This window comes from Brachyistius frenatus, unplaced genomic scaffold (genome assembly GCF_029030835.1).
Source record: "Brachyistius frenatus isolate BFR_SWC_R1_liver_20210118 unplaced genomic scaffold, ASM2903083v1 Contig_276, whole genome shotgun sequence".
In the NCBI taxonomy this organism is placed as follows: domain Eukaryota; kingdom Metazoa; phylum Chordata; class Actinopteri; family Embiotocidae; genus Brachyistius; species Brachyistius frenatus.
This window is the reverse complement of record NW_027210875.1, coordinates 270,001-297,818: the sequence shown is the minus strand read 5'-3', so window position 1 is coordinate 297,818 and position 27,818 is coordinate 270,001. Positions and strand designations below refer to the sequence as shown.

At 42.9% G+C, this 27,818-nt stretch overlaps 1 protein-coding gene across 1 annotated transcript in view; it reads right to left on the bottom strand.

Annotated features, from left to right (window-relative positions):
• Positions 1-27,818, bottom strand: part of dcc (DCC netrin 1 receptor) — a 318,060-nt gene that overhangs the window by 128,484 nt on the left and 161,758 nt on the right. Inside the window, exon 8 of the mRNA XM_069721879.1 lies at positions 9,796-9,955. Within this exon, the coding sequence (XP_069577980.1) occupies positions 9,796-9,955 (160 nt within the window). The remainder of the gene's footprint in view (positions 1-9,795; positions 9,956-27,818) is intronic.

Genomic DNA, 27,818 nt, shown 5'->3' with positions numbered 1-27,818 from the left:
GAAGGCCACCGTCTGACGTCACTCATGGAAAAGGAAAAACCCACAGATGGAAAGAGACGTTCTTTTCTCCGCTTACATCTTCACTCATTCGTTTCCTCTCGGTTTTCTCTCAGGATGGGCTCGACCTCCTTCACCCTCCCCTACTTTTATCTTCACCTTCCAGTCTTTCTCTTTCACAATAATCTCCACAGCCTTGGGCTCACAATGCAGCTGCAATATGGCATCAACCAAATGTATTCTCCAGTGAGAGTTCAGTTGACCATGGCACTGACAAACAAATCCACATACAAACAACATTTCTGGAAATAATCTTTCAGAAATACGATGAAATATAGAATGTCTGATTTGTTGATGAATTACAATTACATTTCATGTAATATGTAATATAATGTAGTTTCTACTTGTTATAGTTCTATTAAATGACCCATTTGGTGAAGTCGGGTCTCTTTTGGTCCTTTTTGGTCGCTCTGAGCACCCGTACCGTAACACCACGGATAGTCACGCACTTACAATCCTAGAGGAGGCTAGCTGGACCGGTTTGGTTTGAACACATGACACGGAGCTAAAATGTTAAAAACACATGAGAACATGGATATCTTTGTTCATCAGATATCTTTGTTCATCAGATATCTTTGTTCATCAGGTATCTTTGTTCATCAGGTATCTTTGTTCATCAGATATCTTTGTTCATCAGATATCTTTGTTCATCAGGTATCATTGTTCATCAGATATCTTTGTTCTAACCAGACTGAACTAGCTGATCAGTTTAGTGTTTCTATGTTCTGTATTTATTCATTTGGAGACTAGAAATCCTCTCTGTTGCTAGGGTGGTTGCTAAGGGTCGGACTACTTTCTGGAGTAGTAAACATTGTATATGTTACATAAGTGTCTACTGATGCGACTGATCGCTTTCCAATTGTTAGTCATACCTCACGTATTGCCATGGAAACGGTAACTTATTTTCTGTTCTTTCTTTTGCAGATGTCCCATCATGGAGCTGCATGTCTCTGCTCTGTGATTGTCCACCAACAGTTCATGTCTTCTATCTCTATGCTGTCCTTTTCCCTCTCTGCTCTCCCCTCACCCCAACCATTGGAGGCAGATGCTCCACCCACCTCTGATTCTGGTTCTGTTAACAGATGCTCTGCCCACCCCTGAGCCTGGTTCTATTAACAGATGCTCCGCCCACCTCTGATCCTGGTTCTGTTAACTGATGCTCCGCCCACCTCTGAGCCTGGTTCTGTTAACAGATGCTCCACCCACCTCTGATTCTGGTTCTGTTAACAGATGCTCCGCCCACCTCATCCTGGTTCTGTTGGAGGTTTCGTACTGTTAAGAGGGAGTTCTTAAAAATATGTAAAGAAATTTTGATTTTGATGCCTGCAACACATTAAAAAAAAAGTTGTTATAGGGGCAAAATAAGAGTTAAAAGTTCATAGAATATTAAATATATGTATTTATATATAAATAAAGTTATACCATTCTGATACATTCCATAATGAGCAGGTGAATTGGGGAACAAGTGAGGACTCATGATCTTCCAGGAGCTCAAATGTGGCTCAACTTTATGCCCCACTTCATGAAAAACTTGTCAAATAGTTCAAAAAGAACATTTGTCAGATTGCAGAGGATTTCACCATCTGCCGTACATATTAATGTGAAAGATTCAGGCAATCCATAGAAACCTCAGTCTGTGCACAGCAAAGCCAGAAAACACTGTTGAACATGAACAATCTTTGAGTTCTCAGATTGTATTCCATGAAAAACCATCACCCTACTGTGATGAATATAGTACTTCAGAAAAACATTGTTAGTTAACAATGTACGCTCTGCATCCAGAAATACCACCTGGTAGCTCAGGTACGGAGGCTGAAATCCAGACATGAAACGCCGCTGAGTCACCTCCGAGCTCCAAGGCTCGTCTCAGACGGTCCGACAAACAGTGGAAACGTGTGCCAAGTCATGTTTCTGACAAAAACAGACATCGTGGCGAAGATGAAAGGGACCACCGTGACCGCTATCAGCCAACATTTCCATGGTGTGTTGGTACATCAGTGCCCACAGCATCTGCAACTTCTATATCTGTGAAGGTACCATTTACAGGAAGGTGTACGTCGGGATTTTAGAATGACATATCGGAACAAGCAACACCTCATTCTGCACATGCTACCACAGCGTGGCTTTGTAGACACAGTCTGTATGTTTGACTGGCCGGCTGCAGTTCAGGAGCTTCATTTATAAAACACAGGATCCATAAAAAACAAAGCCGAATGCCAAAAAACATGGACGTAGATCAGCTTCATATATCGCTCTCTAAAAGCTCATGTTGAATCATAAATGGTCAATTCAGAGCACCTCATAAATATAGATGCATATTAATGAGCCTGCTGATTTCTCTGACCAATGGTTCACTACTGCAGTTAAACATGCAGCTGCCTTTATAAGCTATCACTGCAAAGCCACTGTTAGTGTTACCAGCTGGTAGCTCTCCAGTCTACAATAGATGTCGTAAGTTCAGTATCAAACTTCACCAGCGGCGGTAAACAACACCAATGTTAACTCTTCCTCTGCTGCGGTTTTGTTTCAGCCTGTGGTGGCGGGGTGTGGTTAGCTCCGCTGCAGGGGTAGAGAGTGGGAGGAGTGGTTCAGGGAACGGTGCCGGGCAGGTGTAATGAGCACAGCTGAGCCGAATACGAACTGATGAGCACAGCTGAGCTGGATGTGGACTGATGAGCTCTCCCCTATAAAGGGAGCAGGGAGAAGGAGGACCAGGAGAGGAAGTGGTTGCACGAGTACATTGGTGTATGGGCCGGGCAAATAAAAGCATTTTACACCTGAACGTACGACTGAGCGTGTCATCTGTGTCCAGGAGAGACCCCGGTGTGTGCTGCGCTCAGCGGTGACGCGAGGTCGTCCGACGCTGTAGAGAGGGAGGGGGAACCAGCGGAGACTCCTGTGGAGACTCCCCCAGTTCCCGAATTACACTCCATGGAGGATTTTCCACTTGAGCAGTCTCGGGACGATACTCTACGCTTCGCCTTTGACCAAGTGATAAGAATTGATGGTCAGCTGGTGCGCCCTGACGCAGCACAGTGACATCCACACTTTTCATTGATTAGGGACAGACTGTATAGAGCGAGTCGTGACACTCAAACAGGTCAAGAAAACATCCAGTTGTTGGTGCCGAAAAGCCGTCGGGAAATGATTTTCCAGGCGGCTCACTATAACCTGATGGCTGGCCACATGGGATATGATAAAACTCTGGACCGGATAATGGCCCGGTTATACTGGCCGGGCATCCGGGGGGATCAGCTGGAGTGTCAGCTGGTAAACCAGCCGGCCATTCCGAGGGCGCCTTTACATCCTCTACCATTAATGGAGGTCCCATTTGAGCGGACTGGCATGGACCTCATCGGGCCATTTCACCGGAGTGCATGCGGATATCGCTTTGTGTTAGTTCTGGTGGATTACGCAACTCGATATCCCGAGGCAGTGCCATTGTGCAGCATTTCAGCAAAGAGTGTCATGCATGCTCTGTTTCAGGTCATCTCCCAAGTCGGAATCCCGAAAGAGATTCTGACTGACCAGGGCACCTAGTTCATGTCACGAACACTGAGAGAACTTTATGTATTACTGGGCATTAAGTCTATTCGGACCAGTGTTTATCACCCACAGACTGACGGGCTTGTGGAGCGTCTGAATAAGACTTTAAAGTCCATGATTCGTAAATTTATACACGACGATGAACGTAATTGGGATAAATGGCTTGATCCTCTGTTGTTTGCAGTGCGGGAGTTCCCCCAGACCTCTACGGGATTTTCTCCCTTTGAACTGCTGTTCGGCAGGAAACCACGAAGGGTGCTCGACCTGCTTAAGGAAAACTGGGAGGAAGGTCCGAGCCCCGGAAAGAATGAAATTCAGTACATCATGGACCTGCAAGCAAAACTCCACACACTGGGTCAGATGTCACGGGAGAATTTGCTCCAGGCCCAGGAACGTCAACAACGGCTCTACAACAGAGGGGCCAAGCTGAGGCAATTCACACCGGGAGAAAAGGTACTTGTATTACTTCCTTCTTCCAGCTCAAAACTCCTCGCCAAGTGGCAAGGGCCCTTTGTGGTCACACGGCGAGTAGGGGACGTCGACTATGAGGTGGTGCGGTCTGACAGGGGTGGAGCTACACAGCTCTACCACCTCAACCTCTTAAAAGCATGGAGAGAGGCGGAGTCTGTTTCTCTGGTGTCCGTGGTATCTGAGAGAGGAGCTGGGGCCAGAGGTTCCAAAGTCCACCAATCCTGCCTCGCTCCCTTTCAACGCCCATCTCTCCGGGACTCAGAGAACAGACGTTGCCCAGTTGCAGAAACAGTTTTCTGATGTGTTCTCCCTCCGGCCAGGACGCACGAACCTCATAGTGCACAACTTTGAGACGTCTCCGTGCGTGACGGTGCGGTCGCGACCCTACAGGCTACCTGAACACAAGAGAAAAGTTGTTCAGAGAGAATTGGCTGCTATGCTGGAGATGGGAGTAACAGAAGAGTCCAACAGTGCCTGGTGTAGCCCCATTGTTCTTGTTGTCAAGAAGGATGGATCTATTCGGTTCTGTGTGGACTATCGCAGGGTGAATGATGTGTCACGATTTGATGCGTACCCAATTCCCCGGGTCAACGAACCCCTGGACCGACTGGGCACTGCGCGTTTCTTCACGACACTGGATTTAACCAAGAGCTACTGGCAGATTCCTCTCTCGCCAGAGGCCAAGGAAAAAACGGCCTTCTCCACTCCGTTTGGATTATACCAATTCACCACACTTCCCTTTGGGTTGTTCGGTGCCCCGGCCACTTTCCAACGCCTCATGGACCAGGTGCTGCGTCCGCATGCTGCATATCCTGCATAACCTGGATGATGTCATCATCCACAGCACCACCTGGGCGGAGCATGGGCAGCGGGTGGGCGCAGTGCTGGAGTCCCTGAGGCAGGCTGGGCTCACCGCCAACCCAGGGAAATGTGCAGTTGGACGGAGGGAGGTACGGTATCTGGGGTACCACTTGGGCGGGGTGCAGGTGCGCCCTCAGGTGGACAAGATGCCGGCTATCGCGGCCTGTCCGCAGCCCAAGACTAAAAAAGAGGTGAGGCGGTTTTTGGGGCTGGCGGGTTATTACAGACGGTTCATCCTGGGCTTCGCGGAACTGACCAGCCCCTTGACCGACCTGACCCGGAAAGGTGCCTCAGATCCGGTCCAGTGGACGGAGCAGTGCCAGCGGGCGGTTGAGAAGGTAAAACAGGCTCTCTGTGGGGAACCACTTCTCCACACCCATAACTTCTTTCTCCCCTTTACTTTGCAGACTGATATGTCTAACAGAGGGCTGGGGGCTGTTTTGTCCCAGGAGGTGCGGGGGGTGGGCCGCCCTGTTGTGTACATCAGCCGGAAGTTATCGGAGAGGGAGGCCAGGTACAGCACAGTGGAGAAAGAGTGCCTGGCCATCCGGTGGGCGGTCGACTCCCTGCGGTACTACCTGCTGGGGCGCTCATTCACCCTCTGTTCGGACCACGCTCTGCTGCAGTGGCTCCACCGCATGAAGGATACCAACGCTCGGATCACTCGGTGGTATCTGGTGTTACAGTCTTTCTACTTCAAGGTGGTCCATAGGCCGGGGGCGCAGATGACTGTGGCTGACTTTCTCTCCCACTCTCTGGTGGGGAGGGGGAGTAGGTTAGGCCGGATGGCTCCCCGGCCTAAGTCGGGCGGTGGGGGTATGTGGTGGCGGGGTGTGGTTAGCTCAGCTGCAGGGGGCAGAGAGTGGGAGGAGTGGTTCAGGGAACGGTGCCGGGCAGGTGTAATGAGCACAGCTGAGCTGGATGTGGACTGATGAGCTCTCCCCTATAAAGGGAGCAGGGAGAAGGAGGACCAGGGGAGGAAGTGGTTACACGAGTGCATGGTGTATGGGCCGGGCAAATAAAAGCATTTTACACCTGAACGTACGACTGAGTGTGTCATCTGTGTCCAGGAGAGACCCCGGTAGCACCAAGCTTGCTACACAGCCATGTTTGTGTTGAAGGAGATTAGAAAACCTTCTTCCTCTATGTTCAACTGAAGGCAGTCTAGACACTAAAGTGCTATGCTATCCCATCTTGTGGTAAAAAGTGGTATTACAAGACGCAGCTCATTGGTGAATTTCTTCACATTGTGTAGATCATTTAAAATTTTGAATTTTTTAAACAAAAAATCTTGTATTCTGCACCTCTAAAAGCGCCACTCTGACATTATTGGTGTGTATTTTGGTAGGAAGAAAAACAAGAATACAATTCTACAAAACCCTGCAGTGACAACGTCTGTCTGTCTGTTAGTTGTTGCTTTGATCCAGACTCCAACACCTTGGACACTTTTAATCGGACCGTTGCACTATGGATTGTACATTTATTAAAGGTGTTAAATGCAAATGACACAACTGGAGGACTTTAATAATCTGCTGACTTTGTGTTTTTGCTAAAACAAGGATGGACAGTTTGAGCAAAAAATACTTTTATACTATTATTCAATTATTAAATGAATTGTAATGATTTTGATGGTCCTTTAATGCTTCATCTGGTACAATAGTTGACAATAGTTGACAAATTCCTGGAAAATTAATCACATTACTTTATGTTTTATTTCACAAAAGTTAGCACGATAACAAACTAAACTAAACTACTAAACAGTAAACAATATAACTGGTCAACATCAGGAGAATGTTTTCATTCTTAGCATATTAGCATGCTGATATTAGCGTTTAGCTGAAAGCACCGCTGTAGCTCGATATAACCTGACAGAGATGCTAGCATGACTACAGACCTTTTTATAGAGGTTTTTTTGGGATTGTTGCAATCAAAAAAGCTTAATTTGCAGCGTATTCTCTCAAAAAGTGAGAAGTAATTTGTGGAGATTTAAGTGAATTTTTTGCGTACAATTACGGGAATTAGAAACAACTACAAGTCGAGAAATTGAAATGTGATTTATTTTTAAGCACTAGCCAATAAAAAAATAAATATGTAATCATTTCATTTGATAATAAACATTTAGTTAGATCATTTTAATGTGAAGAACACATTTCCCACAAACCCCGTCCATTCCTTTTTCTCCTCTGGTTCCTGTTTCCTCCGTGAACAGAGTTTTATTTGGTGAAGAAAACAGGAGCAGAGACTCCCTGGTTGGAAATGAGGAGTTATTGTCGTTAATGAAGTCAGTTTTGTTTTAAAATATTTACTTTATGGCGTAACAACTTATGCAAGCTTCCGCAAATATCACAAAGTTGGCTGGAATTTGTGTTAATTATTGAGATCACAAGATCGCAATTTCCTGGAGGGACTGTTTTAATCCAGTTTTAATTTTTTTATACAATGTGTAAATCTGCAACATCTTTAACTATGGTATAGTTAACGGTTGGTAAAGATCATGGTTTACAGTTCATAACATTGATCGTTAACAGGAGGTCATAAAGATGTAAGAATACTGGGCTTCAGTGGAACAAAGTGAGACCGATAATCAGAAGTTCATCTACAATCATAACATCAAGAGATAGAGGCTGAAGAAAGACAACAGCTGGTCCACATTTTATCCGGTAAATAAATTGAAAATATTTCCTGTCATTCCTGTCAGGTTACGTGGACACCTGTGTGGCGCCAGCGCACCTTGTTGACCCGACAGCAGCATGAATTCTCATTTCACTGTTAATTGGTTCCAAAATTGGGCGGCACGGTGGTGCAGTGGTTAGCACCGTCACCTCACAGCAAAAAAAGGTTCCGGGTTCGAATCCGGTCCTGGGCCTTTCTGTGCGGAGTTTGCATGTTCTCCCTGTGCTTGCGTGGGTTCTCTCCGGGTTCTCCGGCTTCCTCCCATCATCCAAAAACATGCACCTCAGGTCAGGTTACCTGGCGCCGCGCTAGTGGCAGCCTGCTGCAGCAGCTCCCCCCTGAGAGCCCCCCTGCTGTAGTGAAGACATTTCCCCTCGGGGATTAATAAAGTGAAATTAAAAAAAAAAAATAGCAGAATCTGGTCTGGTTTCTATGAACCTTGCGACGACTGCGGGCGAGTATTTATGTATTACACCATTCCCATGCAAAACTATGGCAATTACCACCCTCACATACGCTATAAACTATATGGCATAGTCTCTAAAAAGACTTAAAACATGTTTTCATCCTTCTGCTTTCTGTCTTTTTCCATTTCTCTTTCTTTATCTCTTGATCTGACTCGATATTTCTCTATTTTCCTCGAAGTCATTACTACTCGCAAAAAGTGTCATCCTCGTCCTGTCTGGCCGTCTCTCTTTCTCCTGTAATCTTTCATTGTTTTCTCTCTCAGTCTTCCTCCTCTTTCATTTTCTGCAAGTTATTAGCTCTGACGAAACCCATCTCGCTATTTTTCTCAAAGTCATTAGAACTGACAAAACCTCTGCCTCTGTTCCTTCTGTAAGTCATTAGGACTGACAGAATCTCTCTATCGTATCATTTTGTGACAAAACTTCAGTGCCTCTTTTGTCCAGCGTACCGTTCAGAGCCCTGAAGCTCTGCAGGCCAGATTGTCCCTGAGGTAACAAAGCTTAAAAGCTTGGCTGTGAAAGCCGTCAGCTGGAGCCCCGCCTGTCAGAGGTTACCATTTAACATCAGCGGGGGACTTGCCGACGTGTCACCCACAGCTTTTTCTACTAAACGTTGAGAGCGGCTGTGTGCAGCAGAGCTGTGATCTAAAGGAAGAAGTGTTGTCCTTGACATACTGTTGGTATACAACTGCGCCTCATCACTCTTTTATCCCTTTATCATGTAAACAGTTCATTTCACTGTATTACGGCACAGAAGGAGGAACAGGTCCACAACATGGGTTCATCGACCTCTTACAGCCACGTGAGCAGCATGTCTCAGTTTGGTGATGTCGCTCTGTCGGTTGGACTACAATGAAGTAATATTGCACGAGAGGATGTGCATTAATGTCGTTATCGGCACGACAGTGAACGCATCACTGTTAATGACGTTAAATCACACCATCGACTGTAATATTGCGATTATACAGCAAGTGACCAACTAAATAAAATATGTATAAAAATGTATTCATATTGTGCAACAATTCACTTTCAAAATATAAAACTTTTTGTTAGCACAATCTAACAATCTCTGTTTCCATGGCAACACATGGGGTATGACTTAGAACTGGAAAACAATCAGTCACGTCAGTAGACTCTAATGTAGCGTACGCAATGTTTGACATCAAGTGGTTTCATTTTCCTAAAATGTGTGGATTTAACAGAATTTACCAATAAAAAAAGAATCTAGCTTTGACTTTCGTAGAGTTTTGGCACACAGCATACAGTATCTGGTGGTCAGTGGTCAATGGATAAAGGCTCCTTTCAGCAGTTCCACGTTTACTCAAGGTCTTCACGCTTTAGGATCCATAAACCACTGTAACCATATTAACCAAGTAAACTTAGAATATCAGTCATTTGAACTAAAAGTTCGGAGTACTTTTTGGACACAGCTGATGATGACTGCTTGCAACCACCCAGTTTCCATGTGGCTACGGTTTGGATGCAGATCAATTAATGTAATGATTCTCCCTTCTCAGGTAGTTCATTTAAATTACTGTCACGTGTCTGGAAAAAGTCAAAATAAGTCCAGTCCAAAAAATATATCCAGGATTTCACTTGAAAAGATGTAGCTATAGAAAGTCTGAGGAGGTAAACCACCAACAGTCCCGAGATCAGCCTTTGATGAAAGATTCAGAAACCATGTCAGATCAAACAGTAGGAAAAAAGAGTCCCGTCTTACCTCTCGACTGCATCCTGGGAATAATAAACACCGTAGGTCTGCACGGCTCCTCCAGTCTCCTCTGGGGGGCGCCAGCTGAGTCGGACAAATCGGCTGGACACTAGGACAGGGACCAGGTCGCGGGGGGCAGAGGGGAGGGCAACGCCTGGGCTGGGGGACACTGGTGGGGGATCAGAGGAGGAGGAGTAAGTCAAAGGGGTGCCAGAAGAAGCAGGAGGAGGGCGAGGAGGAGGTGTGTGCGTGGGTCTATACTGAGTGGGCGTGGCCTCTGTTAACAGTTCATTTAAGGGAGAGGAAGGGAGGGGAGGGGAGGGAAGCAGGGACGAGAACGAAGGACGACAGGGAGGTGGAGGGGAGGTGCAGGTGGCAAGCAAAAGGAGAGAGCAAAAAATAAATTGGAAAAAAAAAAGAGCAGAAGGACAGATGAGATGAGCAGAGAAGGAACGGAGAAGACAAGAAGGAAGAAAAGGAGGAAGAACAGTGAAGAAGATCACAGGCGAGAAGAAAAAGCAGCAGAGCATCTGAGGAGGTTCGTTAACAACCAACAGGTATCGTCAATCACATCATATATACGTCAATCACATCATATATACGTCAATCACATCATATATACGTCAATCACATCATATATACGTCAATCACATCATATATACGTCAATCACATCATATATACGTCAATCACATCATATATACGTCAATCACATCATATATACGTCAATCACATCATATATACGTCAATCACATCATATATACGTCAATCACATCATATATACGTCAATCACATCATATATACGTCAATCACATCATATATACGTCAATCACATCATATATATGTCAATCACATCATATATACGTCAATCACATCATATATACGTCAATCACATCATATATATGTCAATCACATCATATATACGTCAATCACATCAGATATATGTCAATCACATCATATATACATCAATCACATATATATATATATATCAATCATATATAAACTCAGATATTTTGACATGAATTTCCTGTTTTATATTTGAGTTGTTTAGATTAGATCAGTATGTCAGAAACTACAGAATAAGACAAAACCAGACATTTGGATCCCATCTCCACCTGTTCTTTACATCTGTATACAAACATCTGATCCCAGGCCTTTGTGTTTTTATGGTGCGTTCAGGCAGCTGGGAAGGAAGTGGGAAAGTTCCAACTTGGTAACCTCCGACTTCCCAGTTAGAGCGTTCACATGGCAACAATAAAAAGGCGACATGGCAGAAAATCTGCTGTATTTGCCTTGTGAATACAGAAGAGTGGCGAACGACCTTGTCAACACCTTGTAGACCATCACAGGGACGACATGGAGTCATTATCATTTGGACATTTCTACATGTTGTTTTGAGCAGGTAACGTTTAAAACAGCCAGCAAACTAACTCTTAGGGAGGGCTGGTACCGCTCGCCGTTGTCTGTCCATTTAACCGTTCAACGGAACAACACCCTGCTCTCACTCGTACCTAAATGAACTATTATTATATCTCCCTTTTACCACTAACGTCGCCATGTCACATGACGTCAGACCGACTTCTCGCAGCTCTCAGAAACCTCAGACTGTCTGAGTTCGACAGTTCATTCAGGTGATTCCTTCAGAACTTTCCCACTTCCCAGTTGCTCGTGAACGCACCATCACCTTACATAAATAACATTGTCAAAACGAATGAGGCAGGTGGAGCTCGCCAACAAGCACATATCACATGTCGCCAAGGTGACAGGAACTATATGCAGCTTTGTAGAATTTGCCATTCATTAGATCGTGATGAAAGCTTCACTACTTGTAAGGCTTTTTTCATCAGTCCAGTAGTTAGTGGGCTAACCTCTAATACCAGAGTACTCGTCAGTCTGTGTAGCTCCTCAAACCATGTCTCTGAGGCCATTTGTTCTGTGTTTCCCAGAGCTTGGCTAGCATCGTTAGCTCAGTCGCTAATGGGACAAAACGGTAACAGTTTATTTAAAAGACACACCATGGACCATTGTTAGATTTAACCTATACATCTTAAACTCAGTAAAATAAGTTGATGGCATATCATAAACCTGCTAGATTTCCTTTGTTGTAAAAAGGTTCTGAGACTATGACTTGTTCTAATATATTTTCAGTGGGACGTGTTTTAAGTTTGTTGCCCGAATGTTCCTCCTTAAGGTTGGATAATGTTCTCTAAAAACATTCTAAAAATATTTTTGTTAACATTTTCGGAGCATTATGCCCGAATCCTTGAAATGTTTTCAGTATTAAGGTTCCAGAAAAAGAAGAAGAAAAAAAGACCACTTCAGAAGATTGCATCATTTCTAGCTGAAAAAAAGTCTTAATAACTTCTTCCATTTCTGACTTGTTGGCTTTCCTTTGAAGCTCAGAACTTTCAAAATGGCTTTCCATTGGAGAATAGCACTTCATCACATATCAAAGTTCACCAAAGATAGATTTGATGTAAAGAATTCATGTGGATTTACTTGCTGCTGTTGAACTCAGCAATTATTTTGCTATCAATCAATTTTACAGCACATTTCTATTTAAATTATGTTGTGTAGAGACTTTCAAACTCTTAAGAAGGCAACCAAATTCATATAGAACGCCAAATCACAACATGGCACTTAACACATGCTAATGCTGGTGGTGCCATAGCTGCACTAACGCTGTCAGTCATGAGACGCTGGTCAAGAAAAATAGGACTCATCTGTAGTTTTTTGATCGGCGGCATGAGAAAACAGGAAGACAACTTATTAAGATTTCACCGTACGGCAGAAATGTCCGTTTCCACCTGCATTATTGATGTCTTGTTACTGATCCATACATGATATCCAGGTGGAGTCGCTGGTGCATCTTTATATCACAAATATCCTTTGTGTTGAACACATATCCATTCACCAAACTATGAAAAGTTCCTGGTCAGTGTTTTGAAGGGTTTTCATCAGGATGGAAATATGTTCCTGAGTAGGATTTCTACTCGTATTTAAAATACTGATGTGAGACAAAAGAATGAAAAAGAAAACAAAATGTCAACGTGTCACGTCCCGGTTTGACCGTTTTTTCAACAAGATGCTTCAATTCCTACATTAGAAATATCACAACGAACATTCAGGTTGGTTTTTTTTGACGAAAGATGTATGTATTTTAGTGATTTGATTAAATCTCCTGTCCAGTGTAGCACATAAGTTAAATCTCTTGGGCTCAGACTTCCAACTGTCAGCATGAACTGGGCTCCATTTTCCATTGTTTCATGCTGCCAATCTGTCTTACAGGAGAACTTTTGCTCTGGCTTATTTATGCAAGAAGAACGGCCAGACGGGTTGGAGCTGACAGAAGAGTTATGGTAACTCAGATCTTTACTGTGATGAACAGAAAAGTCCAAAAGTCAGTTTGAGGCAGATGGACTCAGGGTTTTACTTCTGTCAGCTATGAACACAAATCTGAGGCTAAGGTGGGAACTTTTTGAATAAGATGGGAAAGTTAAAGAATGGAAAATATGGTTAAAGATGCAAGGTGCCGGATTGAGTTAGGCAGTTAGTTAACCGTTAGGCCTGTCTCAACGATTACATCATCGCCTGACTGAGATTATTTGAGCTGATCGCGATCATTTTACATAATTGTTAGAATCTTCTGTATGAAAACCGCCAGATTAAACTAACAAAAATGTCATATTTCTGTCACTATTTCCTCCTTGTTTTCTACCATCTTTCGATGATGTCATCTCGTTGCGCTCCCCTCCTGCAATGGTTTATTGGCACGAGCCGAGATTGAGCACCATCGACTGTTTATCCCGCGGCACTTTTTATAATATTCAACCAAACACATTTTTATGAGCATCTAATGACAATATCAATTTAATTACAAAGCCGAACACCACTTCACCGCTACGAGTACATTGTGGTTTTAAGCCAAATAAAAAGGAGGAGACGATTCATTGGATTTGCAGCAAAAAGGTGGTGATGAAAAGAGCTAATACTACAAATCTTAAAAAAAAAAAAAAAAAAAAAAAAAAAAAAATTAAATTAAAGACACACAATCCGACCCAATTTCCCATAATTGGAGAAACAAGCACAGCCACAGGTCCTTCCCAACAATTACAGATTACGGAAGCTTTTGGACAAATGTCTAAATATGCATTAAAAGACAGTGTAACAAGGTATATAGCCAGAGAAATGCAGCCATTCAATACAAGTGAAAAACATCATTTACATTATTTATTATTTACACTTCAAATCTATGCATGAGCAGTAGCTTCTCTCTATTAGATGCTGCAGAAATTGTGTTTGGTTATTGTCATATATTTTCGTTATAATGAACAATTGCGTGGCCAGTCATCTAAAATCACAGAGACACCTTCCATTTTCTCCTCTCGACTCCTTCATCATGAGCTGAGAGAAATCCAATTTATCCCCACGGTCAGAGGTCGTGACTCTGCACACAGTCTTTAAATGCTGTTGCCCGTTTGTACATGTCAATAAAGCATCACTGAATTCACACACACATTTCACACTTTATGATGCGACGGAAACAGAGAGAGGAGGAGGAGGAAGACGGGGAGGACAAAGGAAGAAAATCTGGGGGAAAAAAAAGGAGAAACAGACAAGCAGATAACAAAGGAGAGAAATAGGAGAAAGAGAAGACATATTTGTATCAGGAAGAAGAGGAAGATAAGAGACAAAGCAAGAGAGAAAGAAAAAGGAAACAAGCACATTAAGAAAAAGAGAGAAGAGAGGGAATGAAGTAATATTACAAGTAGAAATGAGAAAAACGTGGGAGAGATGAAAGAAGAAAGGAGGGAGTGAAATGGAATTATTAAAAAACAAGAAAAGACCGAGGAAATAATATAAGAAAGGAGAGAAAAAAAACCTGATGAAGAGGAGTCGGAGCAGAAATGAAGGAAGAAAAGCAGGAGAGAGGAATACAAAACTGAGAAAGAAGAAAAAAAGAACAAACGGCTAAAGAGACGAAGGTGGCAGAGAAGGAGGAAAAGTGGAGACCAAACAAATGATGAATGAAGAGGAGAAGATGTAAGGAGGGAAGAAATAGGAGAAAGACAGAGAGCGGGGAAAAAGAGGAGCGTTAACACCTCCTCTCGTCTCTGGGAGATGAGGTTTCAGGGTGTGAAGGGCGGATTCGTTCCTGCTCGGTGACCCGGCCGAAAATGCCGAACCGGCACTGAGCCGTAAAGCGTCACTCTCTGCCGAAAATAGACGGGTAGGCTAAATAATAGAGTCAGACACCAGGGAAGAAGAGCTGGAAAACAATCTGAATAAGTGCTGAAAATTACACCGCGGTCGGCCCGGCAACAGATGATACCTGCACGAGTACACACACACACACACACACACACACACACACACACACACACACACACACACACACACACACACACACACACACACACACACACACACACACACACACACACACACACACACACAGCCTCTGTGTCCATTTCCTACAAGCTGCTCTGCATTTATATTGTTTCTGCTGCCTGGATGATCTTTAGGGAAGTTTGTTTTCAGCTCTGAGGATTCTACAAGCAAGTAATGATTTCTCTGTGTCTGTATGTGTGTTATTTAAAAAAAAATACATTATGCACTAGAGAATTATGACTTGTACATAAACACAGTGTGTTGTGTTTCTGCTGACATTCAAGATATGCACAAAACACAGGCTCTAGATTTGACATGAAAACAAGTTATTTCAGCGACTTTAACATGTGCTGCTCCATACTGTGAAGGAACACCTCATAATGCACAACATTCATTAAACCCTGTTTTTGAAAATCCTCGTTTTGTGTCAACACAAAAAATATTAAAGAAAGTAATAAAAATGACCATCATTTCCCACAGCACAATGGTACAATCTTCGGATATATTATTTTGTCAGACCAACAGTCCAAAACCCTTCGATATCTGTCATACTATCACATATGAGTCTTAAATTCTCACACTTTAGGAGCTGCTTGGCAAATGTTTGGCATTTTATCACATAGTAGCACGTTTTCTGTTGAGCAACGGATGAGAGAAACTGGAAAACAGCACGATTACTGCCTCTTCCGCATCAACAGCATCGTGATGACTTAAAACAGCCTTTTGTTCAGCTGCTCTAACAGTCTCCATGTAAAAGGCCGAGTTCTACTGAAGCTATTACTGATTATAATTACAGGCTGATGTTCCTCTGTCGACTTCTCAGAAAACCCTTAATACCGTAAATGAATACGTAAATGGACTTTGTGTTGAAGCAATAATTGTTTCCAGCCTTCTAGCGTATATTCAGGGTTATAAAGTCTTTGACAACACCCACATGGCTGCATCTGCTGCTGCTAATTGCTAACGCTGCTGTTTAACTGCTCATGCCTTTGGTCAAAGTTGCTAACTTCTAGCTGTTGGATGCTACAGCTGTTTCTATATCTGCTGAGACCTGGACGACAGTATCCTCGTGCACATGAAGTAAACAAACACAACGGGGATCTCCTCATTGAAGAACTGCTCGGTACGCCTGCAGGTCACTTCACAGGAGACCTCTGACTCATCTATACAGACACTGGAGAGCTGCTGCTGTCACTGGCACATCGCTGCCAATGCTCGAAGCTCTGCACCCTACTGTCGACTCACTGTGATGTCACCCGTTGGTTTGTGAACTACCGTTTTAAAGCAATGGGGCATTTTGGCTACCGCCATTGCCATTTTTTTGTTGTGACCATATTTGGACAAATTGAGGAGGAGAAAGGGGCGGATCTTACTGAGAACTGAATCACACTAAGCCTGCTCACCTTCACTGGAAACCTACCAGCAGCCATGTCAGTAAAACCAAACACGCTCCCATAAATACTTCTCTTTGAGGCCTTATATCTAAACTAATGACGGAAGTATTTTCAGAGGGAACACCGATCAGAGGAAGTGAACTCAGCGAGTGATGCCATGTAGACATGTGGAAAACATGTATTTGTTTTTTGAGTTGTTTTTTTTGGAGCTAGCCCCTAGTGGCCCCCAGTTGTATTTTCCAGTAAGGTACTTCTGCATCAGCTTCATTTTTGGGACGAGGAGACTTAAGTCCATATTGATTTACAGTCTGTGTCTGCAGCGGCTAACTGAAGGCAGTTATTCGGATCATCACTGGGCGCGTTACTGCAACTTCTGTATTTATTACAGATGAAATGGTGAATCAATTCTTTTGTCATCCATTTCATACAATGTCAGTTGGCTCGGCCGTCGAATCTCTGCGTCTTGTGTTCCTTACATGCTCCACCTTAGCAGAATGACGCGTACAGAATAACTCATACAGGAAGCTCGGGAATTTTTTTTTTGGCATGTACGTCATTGAGCAACTTCGATTCAGACAATTGTGCTCTCGTAATCCACTCTCAGGTCCTTCATGTGCTAACAGCTTTCAGTTAAATCATATAAATCCAGTGTTGCCAACTGCTAATGTCGATGATATCTGCTGCTGCTATTGAATTATGTTGCTGCTAACTGCTGTTTCAAATTACCACTGCTTCTGTTGGATGAGTGCTAAAAGCTGCAGCTCCAAACTGATACAGGTTCTGTCAATGCTAGTTTGTTTTACATCTGTTCATCCAACCCGGTATCACTGCAAAACGTGAAATAGACACGCAGGTCCACTACAGCAAAACGTAAAATAGACACGCTTTGACCTCTTTAGTTGTGACAGTTTCACGTTTTCTGGTAGTGGACAAAAATGAAAGCTACTGCATGCATACAGCCATGTGATTTACAAGAAAATGAGACTGTTAGGAAACAAGTTAGGACAAAAAACAACTGAAGAACAATGTTGTTACCTCCTGGATTCAAACTTCTGCCTCCCGCATGGCAGGCTCATATTCAAAGCGTGTCTATTTCACGCTTTGACCTGCTACTGCGTTGGTTCATCATCCACTGCTGATACTGCTGGTTACTTAAGGTTTGCTGCAAACCACCTTTAATTTTGGTCCTTTTTTATGAATGCTGTTGATGGATGCAAATGCTTTTTTTAATTATTTTAAACTGATCCAAGTTAAACTTTGCTAATACTGCTTGAGCTAAAATATAGACAGTCTTTTTTTTTGTTTTTGTTTGCACAACTGCAGTATGAACACAATTATGGATTATGGAGGACTTCAGCAGAGTAGACGCAGACTGAATCTCTCTCTCTCTCTCTCTCTCTCTCTCTCTCTCTCTCTCTCTCTCTCCTTATCATCTCACCTGGATATATCCTCCATATCTCCTTCGCTTCGTGCTTCTTTTCCGTCTTTTCTCACCTCTATTTATGTGGAAGACGACTGCTGGACGTGCTCACTCACTTCACTCCGCTTCACTCAGACTGCTTCTCTCCGTCTCTCTCTTCCTTTCTCTCTTTCTGCACTCAATTTCAGGGCTCATTTCAGCCAGCTGCCGTTAAAAAGCCTGTACTACACACACACACACACACACACACACACACACACACACACACACACACACACACACACACACACACACACACACACACACACACACACACACACACCTCTTTGCCCCCTCGATTTAAATTCCTCTGAAATGGATATTTATTCCTGTAAATCTCAGGCGATGTGGGTGAGTGAGTAAAATCTCCAGCATTTGAAGTGCATACAAATGTGTGTGTGTGTGTGTGTGTGTGTGTGTGCGTGCGTGCGTGCGTGCGTGCGTGCGTGCGTGCGTGTGTGTGTGTGTGTGTGTGTGTGTGTGTGTGTGTGACCTGATTGACCTGTAGGTGGAAACTGATTTTAATCGCTAAGAGGTTGAATAAAGGCACGTAGACAAACAGACACAACCGGTACTTTCCTTCGGCAATTTAGATTTTTGTATTTGATTTCTCAGATATTTTAAGCCTGATGATTTTCTCTACGTACGTTACTGTAAACAAATCCCATGTGTCGACCCTAACCGCCATTCAACGTACTTCACTAACCTGTTTTGTTTGTGTGTCTAAAGTCTGATTCCTCTGTGCAGAGCTACCCAGTTGCACCAGGTGTTCTTCATCATGAACACACAGTATTTTATATTATCTAAATCCCATAAACAACATTGCGCTGCCAAATATTGAGCAGCAAATGTGGGTTAATCTACCTTTGAAAATAGTCGCCAAAAAAATGTTTCCTCCTGTGTGAGTAATAACTGCAGTGCCCAGGGGTTGAAGGAAAATATTAAGCCATAATATTCTAAAATCTATGTGTATTTGCAATCTATATTTGAAGATCATTTTTATAAAATAGTTTCCCAATGATCCAATTTCCTGACAAACTCTGTTTTGGAGAACTTGTCCTCTGCTTCAAGTCTTTGTGCTAAGCTAACCTGTGAACTGATCAAACTTGAATTGATCTGACCAGTTGAACAAAGGCCTGCTCTGCCACCATCAGCTGCACTTTAAAGGAATCTGAAACTAACTATGAGGACGTATCTTGCTAACTAGCTGGGAAACAACAACAGTCTCAGTTTTACATGTGAAGTCTTTATGCTACGCGAGGCTATAAACATCCTGGACCTCTTTCAGTAATGCACAGGGATGAGACAGATATCCGTCCTGCCTTCATCTTGTCTGACAACATTATTATGTATTAGTTGGACTGCCTTCCGGTCTCAGAGACGTCGAGAGCCACGAAGTCATCGAGCTTTTTTTTAATATGTTGTGAAAGCTCTGCGTGTGTCTGCAGTTTAAAAGTTGCTCATGAAGGTGCGTTTGCATTTGAAGTAATTTACTGTGAAAGCTGAGTGTGTGTGTGTGTGTGTGTGTGTGTGTGTGTGTGTGTGTGTGTGTGTGTGTGTGTGTGTGTGTGTGTGTGTGTGTGTGTGTGTGTGTGTGTGTGCGTGCGTGTGCGTGTGCATGTTTTCCAGTAAAAGCTGTGTTGCAGTAATTCCAGGTGATTTTCTGTCCTGCAATGTGGTGTTTTTCTGTGACCACAGCTCTTATGGAAGTACAATCACACACCCAACTTTGAGATGGCCATCAGTACTAAAAAACCCAGACACGTACTGAGGTGACCTGAGAGAGCTCGCCTCGCCTGCTCGGCCTCTAATAACCTATAATTCTGAGTAATAATCGAATCTCTGAATGGAGCTCCACACCACAGCGGCAGCACTTATTTTAACCTTAATACACACCAGACCTCTCTTTCATTTTGAAACACACCTTTCCTGACGTTCACCAACAACTCCAGTGGATAGAGACAAAATGCAGTATATTAGGTACCAGGCACTCGGTTTATGAGCTACACTGGTGAGCCAAAACTTTGTCACCACTCACAGATAAAGCAGGTAGCGTTGATTACTTTGTAAAAATGGCAAGCAACTTTGATGGGGACTGAATATTTATGGCCAGACAACTAAGTTAGAGCACCTCCAAACATTACAAGGCTTGTGGGGTTGCTCCACATCAGCAGTGGTGAGTACTCATTAGCGGCTGACCGATTAATCAGTTTGACTGAGAGTACGTTTCACAAACTGTTGTAGCGGTGGAACTTGGCTCCGACGGCCTCGCCCAGTTACGAGGGGACGTACATCACTTTTTGTGGAGGTCCCATACACGAAGTCAAGGTAATGTCATCGAGTAACCTGATTCAATTCATATTCAAATGAAAGTTAACTATGCATAAGAGAGATTTATTCATCAATCATGGGCATGTTAAGGCTGTTGGTGACGGTAAGATATTATTAATGCTTCAGAAGATATTTGCTGCTCTAACGAAATCCATCTGTCCCTGTTATTTCAGCAGGGATGATGGTTAGAATTTGGCTGGCCATTAATGCAAGTCTATAACAAAACAATGGGCCAATGGCCATAGCTGATCATTAATGGGAGCCTTTTATTAGACATATCTGTGTGCGTGTGATTAACTTTAACCATGAGTCCACATGAATGGCCTCCTTGATTCTATGAGACAAGCGGTTATAAAATAATCATCAAATGTAAACTACGTCAGGAGGAATTATCTTAGAGCAGCTCTCCACTTCATAAAAAAAAAAACTTCAATGTATTCCATTTTCAATCGTGAATAGAATATATTCCAATGACAAAATCCATCAAATTGTGTGTGGTTCTTGTTCTGAGGAATAGTAGAGCCAACATGGCGAAAGACTTCATCTGCACAGCACACTGAGCACCGTGCTGGACGTTACTGCCGCACTGAAGAGGTGCGCAGGTCACTTTGAACAACCTGTGCTGGCCAAACGAAGGCTGAGAACAACTAAAGAGGCACTTTTAGCTGTTGAGACTCACTGGAACTCAACATCACTCAATGCTGCTAAGGATGTATGAACAGCAGCCAGAGCTCAGTGTGTAAACCTACAACTACATCAGCTGTCAATCTGCTGCACAGTGGGATAGTGTGTCCAACCTCATCAAGACACTGGAACCATTTCAGGAAGTGACACAGGAAATGAGCTACTCAGAGTCTTCTGCTGGATGCATAATCCCAGTAGCTCTGTGACAGCCGGTCACTGACTCACTGAGTGTGAAGATACACCACTGATCAACTGACTGAACGCTGCATGATTGGATGATGAGGCCCCAATTGTTCAGCTGTATGACTTCCAGTAACCATTTCAAATTAAAAGTCGTGGTTTCAAATTAAAAGTCATGTCGTGTTGCATACATGGTTTGTATGACCTAGACTTGTTCTTAATGCATATGCAAAAATATGTTTTCTATCTTTTGTTTTTATTAAATTATATTAAAAAAAAATGGAAATGAACATGAACGCAAACCCAGTAGTTTCTAATGAAAGCCAAAGTTTTAAGCCCTCAAATGTTTTTTATTTCATTCATCTGCTGAAAAGTCTGAAAAAATAAAGGTTTTTGAAAACATTGGCAATTCTGTTTATAAGAAAACTCTTCCCATTATGGGTCGCTCTCAACTTACAGACAGATGTTTGAGTCAAAAACAAATTTATCACAAAGGAGTGTACAAAAGAAAAGTTCAATTAGTCCATGAAACATGTGACAGAGTAATACATAGCAGGTTAATTTGATCGTTTATTCTAAACTAACACTCGCGCCACCTCAACCTGTTTCCTCAGCCAAAATGTCTGGAATTCATAAATTAAGATTGTATTTTGTCTCGGAGTGATACTAATGAGGGATCCAGAGAAGGAAAAAGAGCCGAAGTTGGGTTGAACTTTGAAAGTTAATAGTAGAAGAAGAGTTCAGAAATGCATAAGTTTACATAGATTGTACTGCTGTTGATGTAAATGCATGGATGCATAAACAAAAATATAAATAAATGGCCATTATAAAAATAAATTCAAATAATTTGAAATGCTTATATGCATTGATACGCATACATGTACACATAAATACATATATATATATATATGCACGACAATACACACAAACATACCTGACTAAATTTGAATATGAATATTGAATACGTTTTGAATAGTTACAGAAAGATGTAACTGGCTCGCTCTCCGTCGGTCAACAATGTCTAACATTGTACCAAAATGATTTTAGAGATATTATCTCTGACAACTAAACCAGGGATCAAGATTTTAGTCTTTCACCGTACGAGGTCTGGTGATCAGTCATTCTTAGAGCCTCAAGCTAAACATGTAAAGTTTGTGCTGAAATGTTCAGATGTTTAAATTTGGACTAAAAAATGACTAAATGTCTGAGGAGAAAAAACTATTTTTTTTTTGCTACCTGATGTAGCAGAGTATAAAAACCCTGTGGCGCAGGTTTATCTCACTTCTTCTCGTGTTTTGGCTTCTATCTCAGTTTTACAGCGGATCTGAAGCCATCAACTCTTGTCACGCAGTAGTGTGATAGTGTAGTAACTCATGTTTTGAATAATTTAACCAAGAAATTTCGTGCTAAAGGACTGACAGCACAAGATAAAAATTACACACATCAGGAAGTATGATCTTTTCACTGATGAAATGAAACTTTTACAGAAATGTAAAATGTGTTTGGGAACACAGACACTGTTTCAGTTTGAGAGAAATAGGATGCATCATTTGTTGAACTATCAGGGCTGGTGACATCAGACATGACATCAGAATGTCTACAGCACACACGGTATTTTAGTGCATGTGCCTCATGGTAACTACTGAAATGTACCGTCGTTCTGGCAGTAACCACAGCTTTGCATCAAAACGCACAAGCAGCACTCTTCGGGGAATATTCTTCACCCACCCTGCATAAACAAGCACAAGTGTGCATGAGTAGGCAGCTGGAGTCGTCCAGGAGTTATGCAGTACCCTGTAAAAACTACATCCAACTACCAGCCAATCAGGAAAAACTCACTGAGATCAATCAACAAGAACAAGCTGCAGTTGTACAGAAACTATACTGCCCTGTAAAAAATGTAGAAGAGATGCGGTTGTCTGAGAGTTACCTACTGAGCTCCAGCTCTCCAGGAATTATCCGCCACCCTCTGCATGCAGGCCAGAGTACAGCTGTGTAGGAATTATACACTGTCCTGTATAAAAGAGTGAAAGCTGCGGTTTCCAGAAATGATTAAACCCTATAATGAGCACGAGCTGCAGCCATCACCCAGAAAATATCCACTACCCACTGACCTGAATAAACAAACACTGACTGCAGTTTGTAGGGAATCATAATGTCCAAATGAGCACAAGCTGCCGTCGCCAAGGAAATACACACTGGCCTGTATGAGTGAGTGTAAGCTGCAGTCACAATCCATGAAATATACACAAGCCTTAATGAAGAAACATATTTCATTTGGCTGCTTTCCTCCAAAGTTACAAACAAAGAGGGCCAGCTGGAAAATGCGAGGGGAGGAGCCTAAGAAAAATGTGTTCACCTGCGGCCAATCACAATGTCCTGACTGCTCTGCAGCACAGACGTCTATTGAAGAGGAGAGATGCAAGAACGATTGGTTCATGTGCTTTTGAACAAAAGTTCCTAACATGCAAAAACCTGTTTGCATCATAACATTAGTGAGCGGATGCAGCCAAGAAATAAGACAGGATCCTGTGCTGCCAAACTTTTATTTAAAAAATGAATGTTAATGGTTGTAGCCGCATTACGGCTGCCAGCGCAGCGTCCAGGACTCACCGAGAATCAGCATTTCTCAGAATTATATCGAGTGCGCTGTACAAAAATGCACCAACTGCAGCTTTTCACAAATTACCCACGAGCTGAAGCACAACTTCCACTTGTCCTAGAATCATTTGGTGAGCTGCAGCCATGCAGGAATCCTCCGCCTCCGCGTGTTAATAAACCAGAGCTGCAGGTACATTTCTTCATCGGCTGCACGTTGTCCAGGAACTATCACCGGCTAACAGCCACGAACTGGGACCGGATTAACCGAAGCTAAGTTCTCCCAGTCCACGAAACAAAGAAACGCTCTCTGCACAGAAAAATGTGGAGAGTTTTCTTTAAAGCCCAGAACAAACGTAACTGCTGTTTTTTTTTCAAGTTAACCACTGAAATATATTTATTTTTAAACCCTTCAGGTTTCCTGGAGTTCCACTTTCTGTGAGCAGCAGGATTCGTTCAATAAGTGAAGAGGACGAACAGACAAACAACTGTGGTTTCATTCACACACACACACACACACACACACACACGCACACACACACACACACACACACACACACACACACACACACACACACACACACACACACACACACACACACACACACACACACACACACACACACACACACACACACACACACACACACACAGTTCCTCTCTCTTCCTTCTGCTGAGTGATGATGAAGGGGTTGATGGGAAGGTGTTTCATCACAAAGGGGATCAATGTTAGAAGTGACAACACACAACCATATAAACACCCTGTCGCCTACACACACACACACACACACACACACACACACACACACACACACACACACACACACACACACACACACACACACACACACACACACACACACACTATATGGATGACCTTCCACTTCCTCCGGTCGATAGAGGCCGACATCACAGAAACATCAGCGATATGAGAGGAAGGAAGATAAATATTTCCTTCTCTTTGTTTGTTTTTGTTATGCAGATTGAGGAGGACGTTTTGGTAATGTAGAGAGAGGAAGACTGATGTGATGAGAGAGGAGAACAGTGATGTGGAAAAATGATTATTAAGAGTGGTGGGGGTTGTAAAGCAAATAAAAGCAGAGAATGAAACCGTCAAAAACAAATAAATACGGTTCATTCCTTTTGATATTACATGGCTGAGATTGATTACTGTGTCATGACCAGCTGTGACGTCGCCCGTCGGTTCATGAACGGCCGCAGTGAATCCTCCAGTTCAGATTTTGGCCGTCGTCATCTTTGCTAGTTCGGAGCGGTTTGGAGCAGGAAGTGACCATATTTGGACGATTGGACTCTGGGGGAGGAGCCAGCGGTGGATCTGACCGATATGATTGGAAACTTGACGATACTACGTCCCACCCACCGATAGCTGTAACCTGACTGCACCACAGGCCTGTCAATCAAACAGACACGCCCCCAAAAACAGGTCTTCTTGAATCTTCTTTTCTAATGAATGAGGGATTATTTTCAGATGGACCTCCAGAAAACTAAGAAGAAGGAGTGACTTTAGCTAACAACACCGAGATAACTGATGGACACATTTTATTCACTTTGGATTTGATGAGAGAAGTTGAATGGGAGTCTATGGAGCCGGAGGCTTTTTGGAGCCGACCTCTAGTGGCACTCGCTGGTATTGCAGCTGAAGACACTTCTGGATCAGAACCATTTTTCAGACCTGGAACACTTTTCTATAAAGTCTTTTGTCATGATCCACACCAACCGCCTGATTCATTTCTACAAACAAGAGTCAGCTTAATTTCTCATATTATTAACTGAATCAAAAGGTTTAAAATTATTTATGTAAGCGGGATTAAATACAGAACCTGTATGTGGGATTTTGAATAGGTCTGTTCTTGCTCTCGCCTCCATCGGCTGCGCTGCACTTAGACCTGGTGTGAGCTGGTCGAGGAACAGGTGCAACCTTACCTCAATATAAACCAACATCAGCCTGCAGAGTGCATCTTTAAGAACAAACCCCTCGATGCATCGCTCCACCAGCAGCTCTGCATCGGTGAAAGAAATAGGCCACTTAGTGTGAATCCTAAAGGCTGCTATAATTCTCTCTCTGCCTGTGTCACTCTCTCTCCATATCAAACAGGTGCTATTGAGCTGAATTTCATTAAATCCGCTGTCTATGTGCTTTGAAGGCCTTTCTGGGCGTCACCAGGTCGCCGCTTGCTGCGGATTGAAATGACACTCGTCAGACAGATGGCGGCCGCTTCTCGGCTTGTTTTGTTGTGTTTGAGCTGATATTTCGGGAGTCAGAGGAGAGACAGCCACTAAAACCAAAAACGGGGTGGAAGGAGGAAAGAGCAGAGGGTGGAGGACTGAGTGGATGCTGAGGAGGAGGAGAGGAAGACAAAATGAGGAAGATCTAAAGAAGTTAGAAAAAGATAGTGATGGAGGACAACTGTAATATTTTGATATATATAATATATGGACTTCACACAGGAAGTCTATACATATTTCCTTTCCCATCAAAGAATCAATAAAAAACAACCACTTTTGTATTGGAAGGCTCCTGATGTGGCATTCATTCGCAATATCAAAAAATATTTTAAAAGAATTTTAGAACACGCTCGAATGTAGATTTGTACATCGCGACATTTTTAAAAGTACCGGAGCTCATTGTCACCAGAAATTACATCCATGTTGACCAAGTTTGAGGCAGAAAACGAAGGAGGCCGAGGTGCCGGACGGGCATGTCGGGAGTTTCCCTCCCGTTATATATCGGCCACATTTCAAGTGCCAACTGGAATAAGATGGCAAATTTCATGCGAACTCACGAAGGAGTTTCAAACCAACGGCTTCTTCTCAATGTGCAACTGTCAATAAATCTCCTTGTCCTCATCGACCGGCCAGAGGACGAGTTTTTTTTCCTCTGGCCTGAAACCAAAACTGTGAGTTAGGGATTGAATAACTGCCTCATAACAACGAGTCAATAACTACTGAACTGTAATTCTACCAAATATGAGGCGACAGAAATGGAGCAGGACAACACTTCATCCATCTTTCATCAGAGACACTTTATTGAGCGTTCCTCACTCGCCAACCTTCGAAAAATGGCCTCCGGTAAATACCAGATACAGCCGTGCATTAGAAACACTTTGAGTATATTTTCTAAAACCATAAAAGCAGCTGAGAATTTGAGGGGTGTGTGTGGAGACAATTTCACGCCGCGTATCACCGCCGTGTTTAGAAGGTGGCTGAGCGTCGCGCTCTGATCGGAGACATCTATTACGATTAAAATGGAAGCGGCACAATGATGCTTCATCGCTGTGGCATCGAATTTAGGTTTGGTTGCATTTGAGAGCCGGTCCAGCGGGCAGCAGCAGCGTTCACTGACTCCTCGTTTAAAAGGCTCTAATTCGCCTTCACGTTTTGAATTTGAACCTGAAGCATTTTTGGAGCTTTTTAATGATCGCTCTGCGCTGCTGATGGGAACAAGGCGATTTATCGTATCTCAACATTCTCCCAAGTGTCTCTTATCCATCATGACCAATGTTGTTCATTTTGTCCAGCTGTTACTGACTGAATTGGGTTGTTTTTTCAGGTGGATGTCAGTGATTAATATCTTCCATCTGCAGCCAACGCTCCCGCTGCTGTATGAAGCTATAAAACAAACAGCTGTAAGCATCCCTCAGCTCCTCTTAAGGTTTTGACTAAACTTGCTGAGTCATCTCGCCTGTTACAGACTGTCTTCAACAGACGTGTTCCCATCAACAATTCAGTAGAAATAGAATAATAATAATAATAATAATAGTAATTATAATGATAATGGAGTTACAGAGCAAAGAAAATGTGTGAAATATGTTTTGTTGTTTTGGAGGTTGGATGTTTTTTGGACAAATATTGGTGCAGAAATGAGGATTTAAAAAGATGGTAAAAAAGAGAAACTGTTTTTTTTTTTTTTTTTTTCATTAAAACATTTTTTTGTGACTTTGATGCTTTGTATTTTTAGTTAGTGTGACCACTATGT